Below are 12,126 nucleotides of genomic sequence, written 5' to 3'. Positions count from 1 at the left end.
CAGTGCAACCAGAGGCGTGACGTGCCAGGTCTTGGAGCAAAGGCTATCCTTGGTAATAACGCCTGGGACCTGGAGTGTGGTGTCCCCATGGACTTCTGAACACTTCGGACTGAGGTCCTTCCAACCAGTCTCTGAACGGACGGCAGCTCCAAACCTCAGACACAGTTACCTGACAGTGCACGAAGCCGGTAGCCCCCGAGGCAGAATAGGCTCTGTCTGTATCCTTGAGCGAGTCCCTTCCTTTCCCCGGACGGGCTGGCGAGGTGCCCCTGCGGTCGCGGCCGCGCATGCTCTCGGACGGGCGGTACTGGGAGCGGGCGGCGGGCGCCCCAGCTGCTTTGCATTGACGCCAGCAGCCGCTGGAGGTCACCGCTGGGGGCTGGGCGCGGCGAGTTGCGCGCAAGACGCGGTCCGGAGCACGGAGCGGGAGTCTCGGACGCTCAACTCCCGGCTCGCGCAGCCGCCTCGGCGCTTCTCGACGGCGCGGCCGGACCGGAGCCGAGGCGCTCGCACCTTGGGCGCGCGGGTCCCCAGCGTCTCCCACCTCGTAGCTGGGAGTGCGGGCGCCGAGGGCTGGGCTCCCCTACTGTAGCCCGACTAGGGGCGCTCCCCCAGCCTCCCGCCGGGCTGCGCCCGTTTCCTCGAGAGTCAGACGAAGCGAGGGCGGCGGTGTAAACGCGGCGCGGGCTCGCGGCTCCCGGTGGCGAGAGCACAAATCTCCTCCCCCGACATTCCCCGGAAGCGCGGCGGCCGCGGCGCGCGCGGCGATGTGAGGGAGACGGCGGCTCCCGCCTCAGGAAGGGCATGTTCGGAGGGGCGTCCGCGGCGCGCCTCCCGCCCCAGCGCCCCCTCCCCACGGTCGCCGCCGCCGCGCCCGCCGCGCGATAAAAGGGGCGGCCGCGCTTCCTGACGCGAGACCCGCGCTCGCCGCCGCCCGCCCGCTCGCCCGCCCGCTCAGGCCGCGATGACACGGCGCCCGCGGCGGCCCCGAGGCGCCGGGCGGGCCGTTTGCTGACCGGATCGCGGCTGCCCGCCAGCGTGTCCGCGGTGCCGCCGCCGCCGCCGCCGCCAGTATGGGCTGCGCCCCGAGCATCCACATTTCTGACAACCGAACGTTGAACCACAGCGACGGCGAGGACGAGGACGTGGACGTCCCGGGCCCCGCGCCGAGGTCTAGACAGCGATGGTCGACCGCGCCCGCGCTCGTGGAGCCCCAGCCTCGCGACAGCGGCGCCACGAAGGTGAGCCGCACCGGGAGGGCGGGGAAACGCGGGGCCCGTGGGGCCCTCTAGGCGGCCGCCGTGGCGTTGACCGACGCCAGCCGCCCGCTTTTGCGGGCCGTCGCGGACCGAGGCTTAACGGGGCTGTGACGCGGCGCCGCCGGATCCGCGGAGTCCGTTCGTTCCCGTGCCGGGTCGCACGCCGCGAGTCAGTTTTCTCCCAGCGGAGTGGGTGGGAGAGCCCGTGGGTGGGTGGGGACCGGGATATTCTGGCAACTTCCCGACAGGTAAACCAGGGTGCACTTTGCTCCTACGGTTCCCAGAGTAGAAAGGCGAGGGTTCTGGGCTCTGGGAAGGGTCTTGGATGCCACCGGTTCCCCCCTCTATGTCACCCCCTGCCCGCCTAGCTTATCCCAACCTCTGTCCCGTCTTTGCACAAGCAGTTTCACTTTTCCACTTCTTTGGGGCCATTGAAATGTAACCTGGAACATAGGTTTGGCTTCACTGCACGCGTTATCTGAAGTTAAGTTCAGGTTTATTAGCATACGTGCGGTATTTAAAGCCTGTGTAATTAGAAAATACTACTGGAGACTGATCTTCGAAGGATTCAGCAGGGCAAAGTTAATCTTTTGTAGAGGCAGACTGACTGGGACTTGCAGGGTTTATTTTGTTTTGTTTTGTTGTTCGTTGCGTGGCTTCTCCAGTGCCCTTTGCCTCAGCTTTTATCAAAAGTTTCCAAGGCTAAGGTTTTCTGAAGGAGAGATAAAAGTTCACAGAGGCACCCGCAGCAGCTTCCCACTTACGTTTGGGATTTTGGAGTGACATCTCAGGCGTTGTAAAACAAACTGGTATGCTGGGCTGTGGTGTTTGAACAGAAACTTGTTACTAGGCAGTTTTAGGTATTTTGCAATTTTTAAAATTGTTTACCGAGTACTGCAGACCCTCCCAGATTAGTGGCGCTTTTTCTGTTTGAAAGAGATCTTGCTCAGCTTTCCACACTGGAGAGCTTGCCCTGTCTTACCAATACTCTAAGTGAAAATGCAACCTTGTTCTGATTATCCACAGTGGAATTCTTTCTCCCGGGGTTTTAACCAGTGATGGCTAGAGTTTAGACGATTAGGCCAAACTGCTTTTAGTGGCAACGAGTGGCCTATATAATTAAGTCTAACAGGCTCACAAACAAACAAACAGATAAAGTTAAATGTGGGACTCTTGACAACTGTCACATTTCTTACCCAAATCTAACGTTTTCTTTTTTTCATTAGCCAATATTAAATTCCAAAGCCATCCTTTCTTGTTATAGGCCTTTTTGTGGTGTCCCGGATGTCTTAAACTTCCTATTAGGCATCTTGTAAACCTCTCCTGTGCAGCAGTTCACCCTCTCGGCATCCACAGAGTTCCTATCCCAAGTGTGACTGTGCCGACAGACCTTTTCCTGTCAGGACCAGACAGTGTGCTCCTCCCATGGCATGCATAGGATAAGTGCTAAAGAGCTGTCAATGTTTACTGTTTACTCGATCATACTTCTTTTAAGTTTGTTTGTTTGTTTGTTCCCCCCCCCAGAAGGTTTCTCTGTGACTCGTTTATACTTCTGTTCTGCAATTTGTGTCCATAGAACATCTAAGATAGTCTTAAAAAATATTAATATCTACAGAGGAGGAGTCAAATTACAAATTACAGTAGCACAGCCAATATAAATGAAAGTCCCTCCCATACTTTTATCTGTGAGTTGTCCATACTGATACGACATCTCAGTTACAGATAGGTGAATTTAGTCATATCATGTAAATAGAGCAGAGCTAATTACAGCTTTACTTTAGTTCATTTTTTTTTAAAATTAAGATATAAATGTACTTTGGAAATTGAAAAATACATATTAGAGAAAAAAGCTTTAGCAAGATCAAATTACAAGTAATTTGCTTTTTAAAAAAATATTGATTTATTTTATTTATATAAGTACACTGTAGTTGTCTTCAGACACACCAGAAGAGGGCATCGGATCCCATTACAGATGGTTGTGAGCCACGATGTGGTTGCTGGGAATTGAACTCAAGACCTCTGGAAGAGCAGTCAGTACTCTTAACCTCTGAGCCTTCTCTCCAGTCCAGTTGTTTCTTTGTTAATAAATATCTTAGGAGCTTATTCTAGTTCATTAAAAATTCTTGGAGCTGAGAACTTGGAGACAGCTTGGATGATAGCATGCCTGTCAGGCAGGAATGGGGACCTCGCTTGGATTCCCAGTACCCACACAGAAGCTGGCGTGGTCCACACCCCTAGTGTTGGGGCTAGGTTGCACTGGAGACAGGCAGATCTCCTGAACTTGCTGCCCAGATGGCCTACATAGTCAGTGAGCTCTGGGTTCAGTGGGAGACCCTATCTCAAAAACCAAAGTAGACAAACCTAGAGATGGCCCTCCAACCTCTACATGTAGGCTTGCAGGTACATGGGCACAAATACATAAACATTTGTGCTCATGTATGTGTGTATTCTTTAAAATGCAGAAATTCTGGGTATCCTTAATTTCAACGGGAAATTCAATGGAGGAAGTTTTATATCCCTATAGCATACAATAAAGAGTTCCTCAAAGTTGCTGAAAGACTGGTGATTACACTTTAGATTGAACAGTATATGGTTTACACTGTAGTATAGTTCATATGTATTCTATGCAACAATCTGTGGACTATTAATAGGTGTTAATTAATAAAAGGTTCCATGATCAAATTAGTTTGAGTAATATTAACTTGATCAGTGAAGTCCCTCCTCCTTCTTGTCCTCCCCCACCTCCTGCTTTTTTTTTTTTTTTTCTGTTACAGTGTTTTGCTGTGTTACCTACAGTGGTCTGGAACTTGGGGTCCTGCTGACATAGCTTCCTAACTTTTTGTGATCATCAGGTGGTGGCCCATGTCTTTAATCCCAGCACTTGGGAGGCAGAGGCAGGTGGATCTGTGAGTTTGGGGCCAGCTTGGTCTCAAGTTCCAGGACAGCCAAAGCTACACAGAAAAATGCTGTCTTGAAAACAAATAACACTATATCTACAACTCTAGATATATCTCTTGTGATATTCCAAAAGGTGTTTAGAGTTGTATTTCTTAGACTTCTTTGATTATCCACCCCTTTCTCTGGGTTCCTTTGTAGGCACACCATGGTAGGTTCTGAATCCTTCCATGGGATAACAGTATTCAAGGTACAGTAGAACTCAACAAATACAATTTAGTTCTTGATTCCAAAGGCACTTTAAGCCCTGGCAGTACACTGGGGAGGTGGGTGTATGAACCTATTTAAGCATTACTGAAAATACCCTGGCTGTGTGTTTATCCAGGAGTACAGCCCATGTGGTTACAGGTCATGAATGCTGTGTTCTGCTTGAACACTTACACTTCCCTTTTAATCCGTGTGAGTTTTAAATAGCATTTCAATATTGTCTTGTCAGTTTTTAGATTGACTCTGTTTCCCCTTTCCTTAACTGGGACTTGAAACTTTTGTGCATGGGGAGTGGAGTGATAGAGATCTATTCACAGACACCCAATGGGCTGCAGCTGGGCACCTCTGCTCGCGGCCTTCTCCATCCGCTGTGTGGTGGTCGGTCTGTTTGCTGTCTCTCTTAGGCCTTCCATAAACAGTTGTTGAATTATAGGACTGAGTGAAACAGGCTGTAGAAGTGCAAAATCTTTCCTGTTCATGTAAAGGAACCAGTTTCAACCAGATTGCAGGCTGTGAAATTTAGATCCTTTTGTGGGAGTCTCTGCTTATTCCCCAGAGAATTTTTCCTGGAGGGAGGGCGGGGGGGGGGGATAAAATATATCCATGCTATTGAGCATAATGTTGGTTTTGGTTTTTGTTTGTTTTGTTTTGTTTTGTTTTGTTTTTGTTTTGTGTTGTAGCCCTGGCTGTCCTAGAACTCACCATGTAGACCAGACTGTCCTCGAACTCACAGAGGTTCGCCTGCTTCCACCTCCTGAGTGCTTGAATCAAGGGTGTGCATCACCGCCCTTGGCTGCATGTTGGTTTTTTATAGTTGTAAGGACAGTGTAGCCTGTGCCACTGCACACTCATAATGACCAAAGTTAGTGTCACCATCAGAGCTCCCACAGGTGTCGCGGATGTGCTCCTCTGAGTCTCCTTTTCTCCTCTCGCTTTCCTCTGACCTTCCACAGTCTTCTTTTCCTTCTCCCCAGTCTTCCTGTGTCTTCGTACCAACTCTCCATAAACTGGCTAAACTAGTCATTTTGTCAATCAAAGTAAACTGATCTCTTAGCTATAGAATAATTAATATCATCTGTACTAGAATAAAATGGGTTGCTGGATGTTAATTTATAAAAAAAATGAATTAAATCTCATGTTTTTTTTAAATAAAAACAGTTTTCTCCCGGTGTGTTGCCTGATTTTGTTTCTCACTGAAGTCCCCAGCAGTTTGCCTCAGCAGGTCTGGTTGAGAAAGTGAGACTTAACATTGTACTCTACTGTGATGTGAGGGGCCCAACTCTGGAGGTAGGTGGTGAGTTGCTCAGTTGTGTGGTGACAGCTGTGTAGAATCTTTTGCCAGGCTTAACTATGAAGAATTAAAAAAAGATTTTCTTAAACTCTTGTTAAATGCACTAAGTGCATTGCATCTATATCATCTATATCATAATATTTCAAAAACATTTCCAACTCTCAGAGGGAGACAGTAACTTGGCAGAGTAACAAAATCAGATAACACACAGAGAAAATTGCTTTAATTTAGGCAAACTTACACACATGTAAATTGAGGTCAGGCAAAAAGCTTTACTCTAAAATATGTATACATCAACTGACTGTAAGGTGTGTATGCGTGTGTGTCTGTGTGTGTGTAAATACAATACTTATTCTCATTACCACCATAAATTTGCATGTAATTGATAAAGAGATATTATGTCAGAATTCCACCAACTTCCCTGAGTCAACCCTGATCGGTTTCATACAGAAGTAAAGACTGTGATGGGGCCTGTGGCCCCTTCTGGCACTTACCTCCCTCTTGAAATGGCCTGGGGACACTGGCTCTCTCTGGCAGGATTTGCTCTTTTGGATTGAGTACTGAACAGGGAGGGGTTCATGATATGAGGCTGACCCTCAGAGTAACCTCTAAAGGAAGAGCATTTCAGAAAGTTAAAACAACAAATAAAATTAAAGAGCAGAAGTTAGGATAGGAGTAAGCCTCAGTCTGGCCCAAGGCCAGTGGCTTCTCAGTGGAGTGAGATGGGATGAGTCGAGGGACTCGTTCTTAGAGTGCAGGCCATTGCAGTTAGTAGCCCTTGCCATTTCTTGGATGTGCGTTCTGTAAGCCTTGCTCTTGTACTAGATGTGTTATAGATGCTATCTCCTTTAATCCTTGCAGCCTTGTGAGAGGGCTCATGCCTCTTTTGCAGATCAGGTATGAGAAGTTTGCGACTCACCCGGGGCCATATAATCAACTGGGGTCAGAACACATTGTTCTAGGCTCTCCACTTCTGGACTGTTGCTCTCTTAACGCCTATTTCACCCCACCCACTCCATGGGCTGGTTGTCCGCTAGGCCAGCGATTCACAGGGGTCACCTGAGACCGTTGGAAAACACAGATTTTTACATTACAGTTCATAACAGTAGCAAAATTATACTTATGAAGTAGCGACAAACATAATTTTGTGGCTGCAGCAAACATAATTTTGTGGCTGCAGCATTAGGAAGGTTGGGAACCACTGCATTATGCTCTAAATGAATCAAGTCACCTGTTTTTTCTTAAAGATGATTTACTTAATGTGTTGTAAGCCACTGATATGGATGGCTAGGAGCTGAACCTTGAGAGATCCTGTGTGCTTAAGCACTGAGCCATCTCTCTGGCCCCAGTCACCTGAGTTTTAATCAGGTATCCTCAATTTCTATTATCATGATGTTGTTAGCCCTTCACTTACTGAGGAAGGTGGTTATGGCCCTACTACGTTCCTGTGTTTGTCTCAGCTATTTACTAAATCAGCCCTCCTTCTCTAGTCTGTCCTCTTTGCTGCCTGCAGCCAGTGGACAGCATCCGGGACTCTTGCCTTGTTCTCCTCAGCTCCAGGAGCCTCCTAGCCTGCTCCCAGGCTGTGCCCCTTTGACCTGCCCCTTGTGTGTTCCTCCAGGCTCAAGTGAGCCTCTAGCAGGGCTTACACTTCAAAGGCTGTTTGGGGACAAGGACATGTCCTATTCTAATGACGTGTCCTGTATGCTGGGCATACTCAAAGGTAGCTAGAGGCCGATAGGGCTTTTCTTCACATTCCCTGGATCTATCTCATCTTATTTAAACTTAACAAAAATTGTAGGGGTGTGTCACACGTGTTTTAACAAAAAGCCAAGCTACCCTTGAGCCGATGATTAATCTGTCAGGTTATTAGTAAAGCTTTTTCTCTAGTTTTGGCCATGCTTAAGTTGAGCAATGTTTCTGGGTCTCCTCCTTCTGTTCTTCTTTTGTTCTGTTGTTTGGTGGGAAGTAGTGGAATATCATGTTAGAGCAGTGCTGACAAGCTTGATGCTGCTGTTTCTCAGTTCCAGGCATGAAATGCAGTCTGCCCGTCCACTCATTCAGGAAGGATGTTGGAAATGTCCCCGACTTTGGTGTGACTTCAGGACTCAGGGATGGGGGGTGGGGGATGGGGAGGTTGGGGGGAAATGGGGGGAAGGTGGGGTGGGGGGCTCAGCAGTACTTTTACTCTGTTTGGGTTGGAAACATAACGCCATATTCCTCGCGCTCCTCTGCTTTCGCCTCCTACATGATGGCTTCAGCTCTTTCCCATTGCAAGTGGGATAGCCCAGAGCTTCTCCCACGCTGTCCTTAAGGTGTTTAGAGTTGATGAAGCTCCCAGGGAGGTGGTATTGAAAGTGTATAGGAGGAGAAGCTAGAGACATGGCTGGCATCCACTTCATCAGGAATTGGTAATAAATTGGCAAGTCCTGATCTTGCATTTCTCAGCCATTAGATGAGAGAGGGATAAGGACATAGCTCCATGGTGAGGCCTGTGCAGGGTCTGGGTTCAGTCTCCAGCAACTCTTCCCACACACAGGTAAAGAAAAAGTAAGGAGTCAAGAATATTTGCTGTCCTGGTTAGGGCTTCCATTGCTATAGAGACACTATGACCAAGGCTACTCTTATAAGGACAGCATTTAATTGAGGCTGGCTTACAGGTTCAGAGGTTCAGTCCATTATCAGGTCAGGAAGCATGATAGCACTCAGAAAGGCATGACATCGAGTAGCTGAGAGTTCTACATCTTCATCTAAAGGAAGCCAGGAACAGACTGTTTCCAGGCAGCTAGGAGAAGGGTCTCAAGGCCCACTGCCACAGTGACACACTTCTTTCAACAAGGCCACACCTCCTAATTAGTGCCACTCTCTGGGCCAGGCATATTCACACTACCACACCTGACTTATGGTGAGATTACTTAACTTCCTTGAAAATGTTTTATTATGGCATTCTTTATATTCTTTCTCCTCTGTCAGTGCAGGTGATCAAGCCTAGGACTTTGTACATACTAAGACAGTTTTCCCCCTTTTAATAATAATAAGCAGCTAAGTAGCTACATATGTATATGCACACACACACACACACACATACACACACACACACAATTATTTATTTACATTCCAGCCGTTGCTCCCCTCCTCAGTCCCCCCTCCATAGTTCCTCATCCCATTCTTCCTTCCCCTTGCCTCTGAGAGGATGTTCCCCACCCCAGGCCTCTCCCTTCCTTGGGGCCTCAAGTGTCTCGAGGATTAAGGGCAGCTTCTCCCACTGAGGCCAAACCAGGCAGACCTCTGCTATGTGTGCTGGGGGCCTCAGACTGGCCTGTGTATGCACCTGTAGTGGTTCTGTCTCTGGGAGCTCCCTGGGGTCTAGGTTAGTTGAGACTGCTTGTCTTCCTATGGGGTTAGTCTCCCCTTCAGCTTCTTCAGTCCTTCCCCTAATTTAACCATAGGGGTCAGTCTAATGGTTAGGTACAAGTATCTATGTCTGTCTCAGTCAGCTGATGGAAGGGCAGCAAAAACATTTTTAAAAATTTCTTTTGTGTGTGTTTCTGCACACCAAGGAATGCACATGGAGGTCAGAGGACAGCTTGTGGGTACTGATGTTCTCCCACCATGTGCATCCCAGGGATTAAGTTTAGGGAGTCAGACTTGGCAGCAAGTACCTTTACCCACTGAGACACAGAGGCAGAGAGGTAGGCATATCTCTCTGAGTTCAGGGCCAGCCTGGTCTACATAGTGAGTTCCAGGCCAGCCAGTGCATATAATGAGACCCTGTCTCAGAAACCATTTTTTAAAAATTATATATACATGTGTGTCTGTGTGCACCTGAGTACAAGTATAAGAGGCAGCCAGAGGTATTGGATCCTGGGAGCTATAGTTACAGGTAGTTGTGAGCCACTTGACATAGGTGATGGGAGCTGAGCTTGGGTCCTTGCAAGAATAGTACTTGCTCTGAGTTTCTGAGCCATTTTACTAACCCTTTCTTAACTACACCTTTATTTTTTTATTTTTCAAAGATTTATTTATTTTATGTATATGAGTACACCATTGCTCTCTTCATATACATTAGAAGAGGGCATCAGATCCCATTACCGATGGTTGTAAACCATCATGTAGTTGCTGGGAATTGAACTCAGGACCTCTGGAAGAGTAGTTGGTGCTCTTAACTGCTGAGTCATCTCTCTAGCCCAACTACACCTTTCTTAAAAACATATATTTCTTTTTTTAAAAAAAGATTTATTTTTATTTTTGTGTGTGTAGGTATTTTGCCAGGATATCTGTGCAACATTTGTGTGCAGTGAGTGTAGATGGCAGAAGAAGGTGTTAGATTTTCTGGAATTACACTCATTAGCCACTGTATGGGTGCTGGGAATTGAACCTGGGAGATATATATATAAAATGTCTCGAGGGAGGGAAGGTCTCAGTAAGCAAGTTACATAAGGCTTTTTTGGTTTTTCGAAACAGGGTTTCTCTGTGTAGCCCTGGCTGTCCTGGAACTCACTCTGTAGACCAGGCTGGCCTTAAACTCAGAAATTCACCTGCCTCTGCCTCCCAAGTGCTGGGATTAAAGGAGTGCACACCGCCGCCACAGCCGCCACCACAGCCGCCACCACCACCGCCCAGTTACATAAGGCATTTTTGATGAAAGAAAAGTTGCTAAAATTCGACTAAATTAAAAATATTGATCTTATCAAAGGAGAATGAAAAGCAGTGCCACTGGTTCAAAGATATTTGCAATTCATAATATCAATAAAGGATTAGTATTCAAAATATGTATGGGATTCTTCCCAGTCAATAAGACAGCTATTTTGAAGTGGAAACTTCAGGTTTCTTTGCAAAATCAGTTATGTCAAATGATGCTTTGCTGGGGCACACAGCTGAAAGGATGTCTTGCTAAAGCAGACACATAAAAGAATGTTTTCCTGAAGCAGACACAGGTGAAGGGATGTTTTGCTCTAGTGGACACGTGAAAGGACGTTTATGTGATGAAGGGATGTAAATATGATCCACAGCATTGGTTTGCTTTGCTCCACCTTGCTATTCTTCATTAACTACACACATGTATTGGTTTGCCATACATTGCTATTGCTGAGCTCTGCTTGTCAGAGAAACTCACCAAACAACTCGTGAGATTCCTGCAGCTTCTTGCCAATTCCTCAGCCTTGGGCCAGTTGGCAAGCCTTGCAGCTTCTTCAGCATTGAAGTGCTGCTGCTGGTTTGTGCATGGTGTCTGCCTGCAGAGAGGACTGGACTACAGCTGCTGATTAGCGTTTGGTGTTTGCTATGAGACTGAACTGCTGATATCCTGACAACAAAGATTGAGTTCTCCCCCAAAGAACTATATACCCATGAGTTTCCATATTCTGGATTATATGGTAACTCTTCTTAATTTTTAAAGGTACCACCTTTAAATAAATGCATATTGCTTTGTATTATATTTTTCATTGAATAATCTGCCTATTTCTATTTCATTAATTTATTAAAATAGTATTTACTGTCTATATCACACCTTACTAATATCCTCTATAATTTCATAAATGTCCTGCCAGTGCATTCTTTACTTCTTTGATCTGGAACATATACCTATTCCTCTTAAGGAGAGCCTATCAGCCATACCTTGATTATCATTTATCTTTCATTCTACCTTCTGTAATTCTTTATTTTTATAAACTGCCTTTTCAATTATTTGTGTGTGCAGGACATGTGCATGTGTGTGTGCTGATGTACAAGGCTGTGTGTGAGCAGACTTGCTCTGAACACTTTGTGAGTCATTCCATGGAAGAACGGCCTCTCCCTGAACCTGGAGCTTGCTTTTTTAGCTAGGCTGGCAACCAGCAAGTTCCAGCAATCCTCCTGTCCCTGCCCAACACAGTGTGGGTTTTGCATGTGTGAGACCGTCCCTAGCTTACAGTGGGTACTGGAATCTGAATTTGGATTCTCAGAGTTGGCACAGCAAGTTCTGCTAACCACCGAGTCCCATACTTCTGTATTTCTTATAAATTGGAAGTTGTATCTAAAATAGATTCAAGTTAAATATTTTCTTTAGACTATATTGTTGCTGCTTCATGAATTATATCAGAAGGCAAAATCTGACTGAGCCAATATTATAGGTGCTTAGGTTGAATGGCTTAGAATGGCTGTGAGGGCTTAAGCAAAACCCATGGTGTTTCTCATCCAAAGTCTTGGCACCAAATGTGGGGGCTTAAAAAGGAGAGGATGGGGGGTCAAGGGAGCATGGCATGGCGGTGTGGGGAAGGGGGTGCCCAGGCACTTCTTCCCCCTGAGAGAGAGAGAAAGAGAGAGAGAGAGAGAGAGAGAGAGAAGAGAAGAGAAGAGAAGTGGAGTGGAGGCCGGCCATGACCATGTGGAGAGGGGGAGGGGGGAGAGCCCAAGGGCAGAGAGGTGAGAGTATGT

General features: G+C 47.0%; 1 protein-coding gene across 1 annotated transcript in view; it reads left to right on the top strand.

Moving 5' to 3' along the window:
• Nucleotides 1-737: 737 nt before the first annotated feature.
• Pde8a (phosphodiesterase 8A) overlaps nt 738-12,126 on the top strand; it is a 130,878-nt gene continuing 119,489 nt past the window's right edge. The window contains exon 1 of the mRNA XM_052159720.1: nt 738-1,241. Coding sequence (XP_052015680.1) covers nt 1,074-1,241 — 168 coding nt within the window. The 5' untranslated portion in view covers nt 738-1,073. The remainder of the gene's footprint in view (nt 1,242-12,126) is intronic.

This window comes from Apodemus sylvaticus, chromosome 1 (genome assembly GCF_947179515.1).
Source record: "Apodemus sylvaticus chromosome 1, mApoSyl1.1, whole genome shotgun sequence".
Lineage (NCBI taxonomy): Eukaryota > Metazoa > Chordata > Mammalia > Rodentia > Muridae > Apodemus > Apodemus sylvaticus.
The sequence above is the reverse complement of the archived record's forward strand: the minus strand, read 5'-3'. Positions and strand labels throughout refer to the sequence as shown.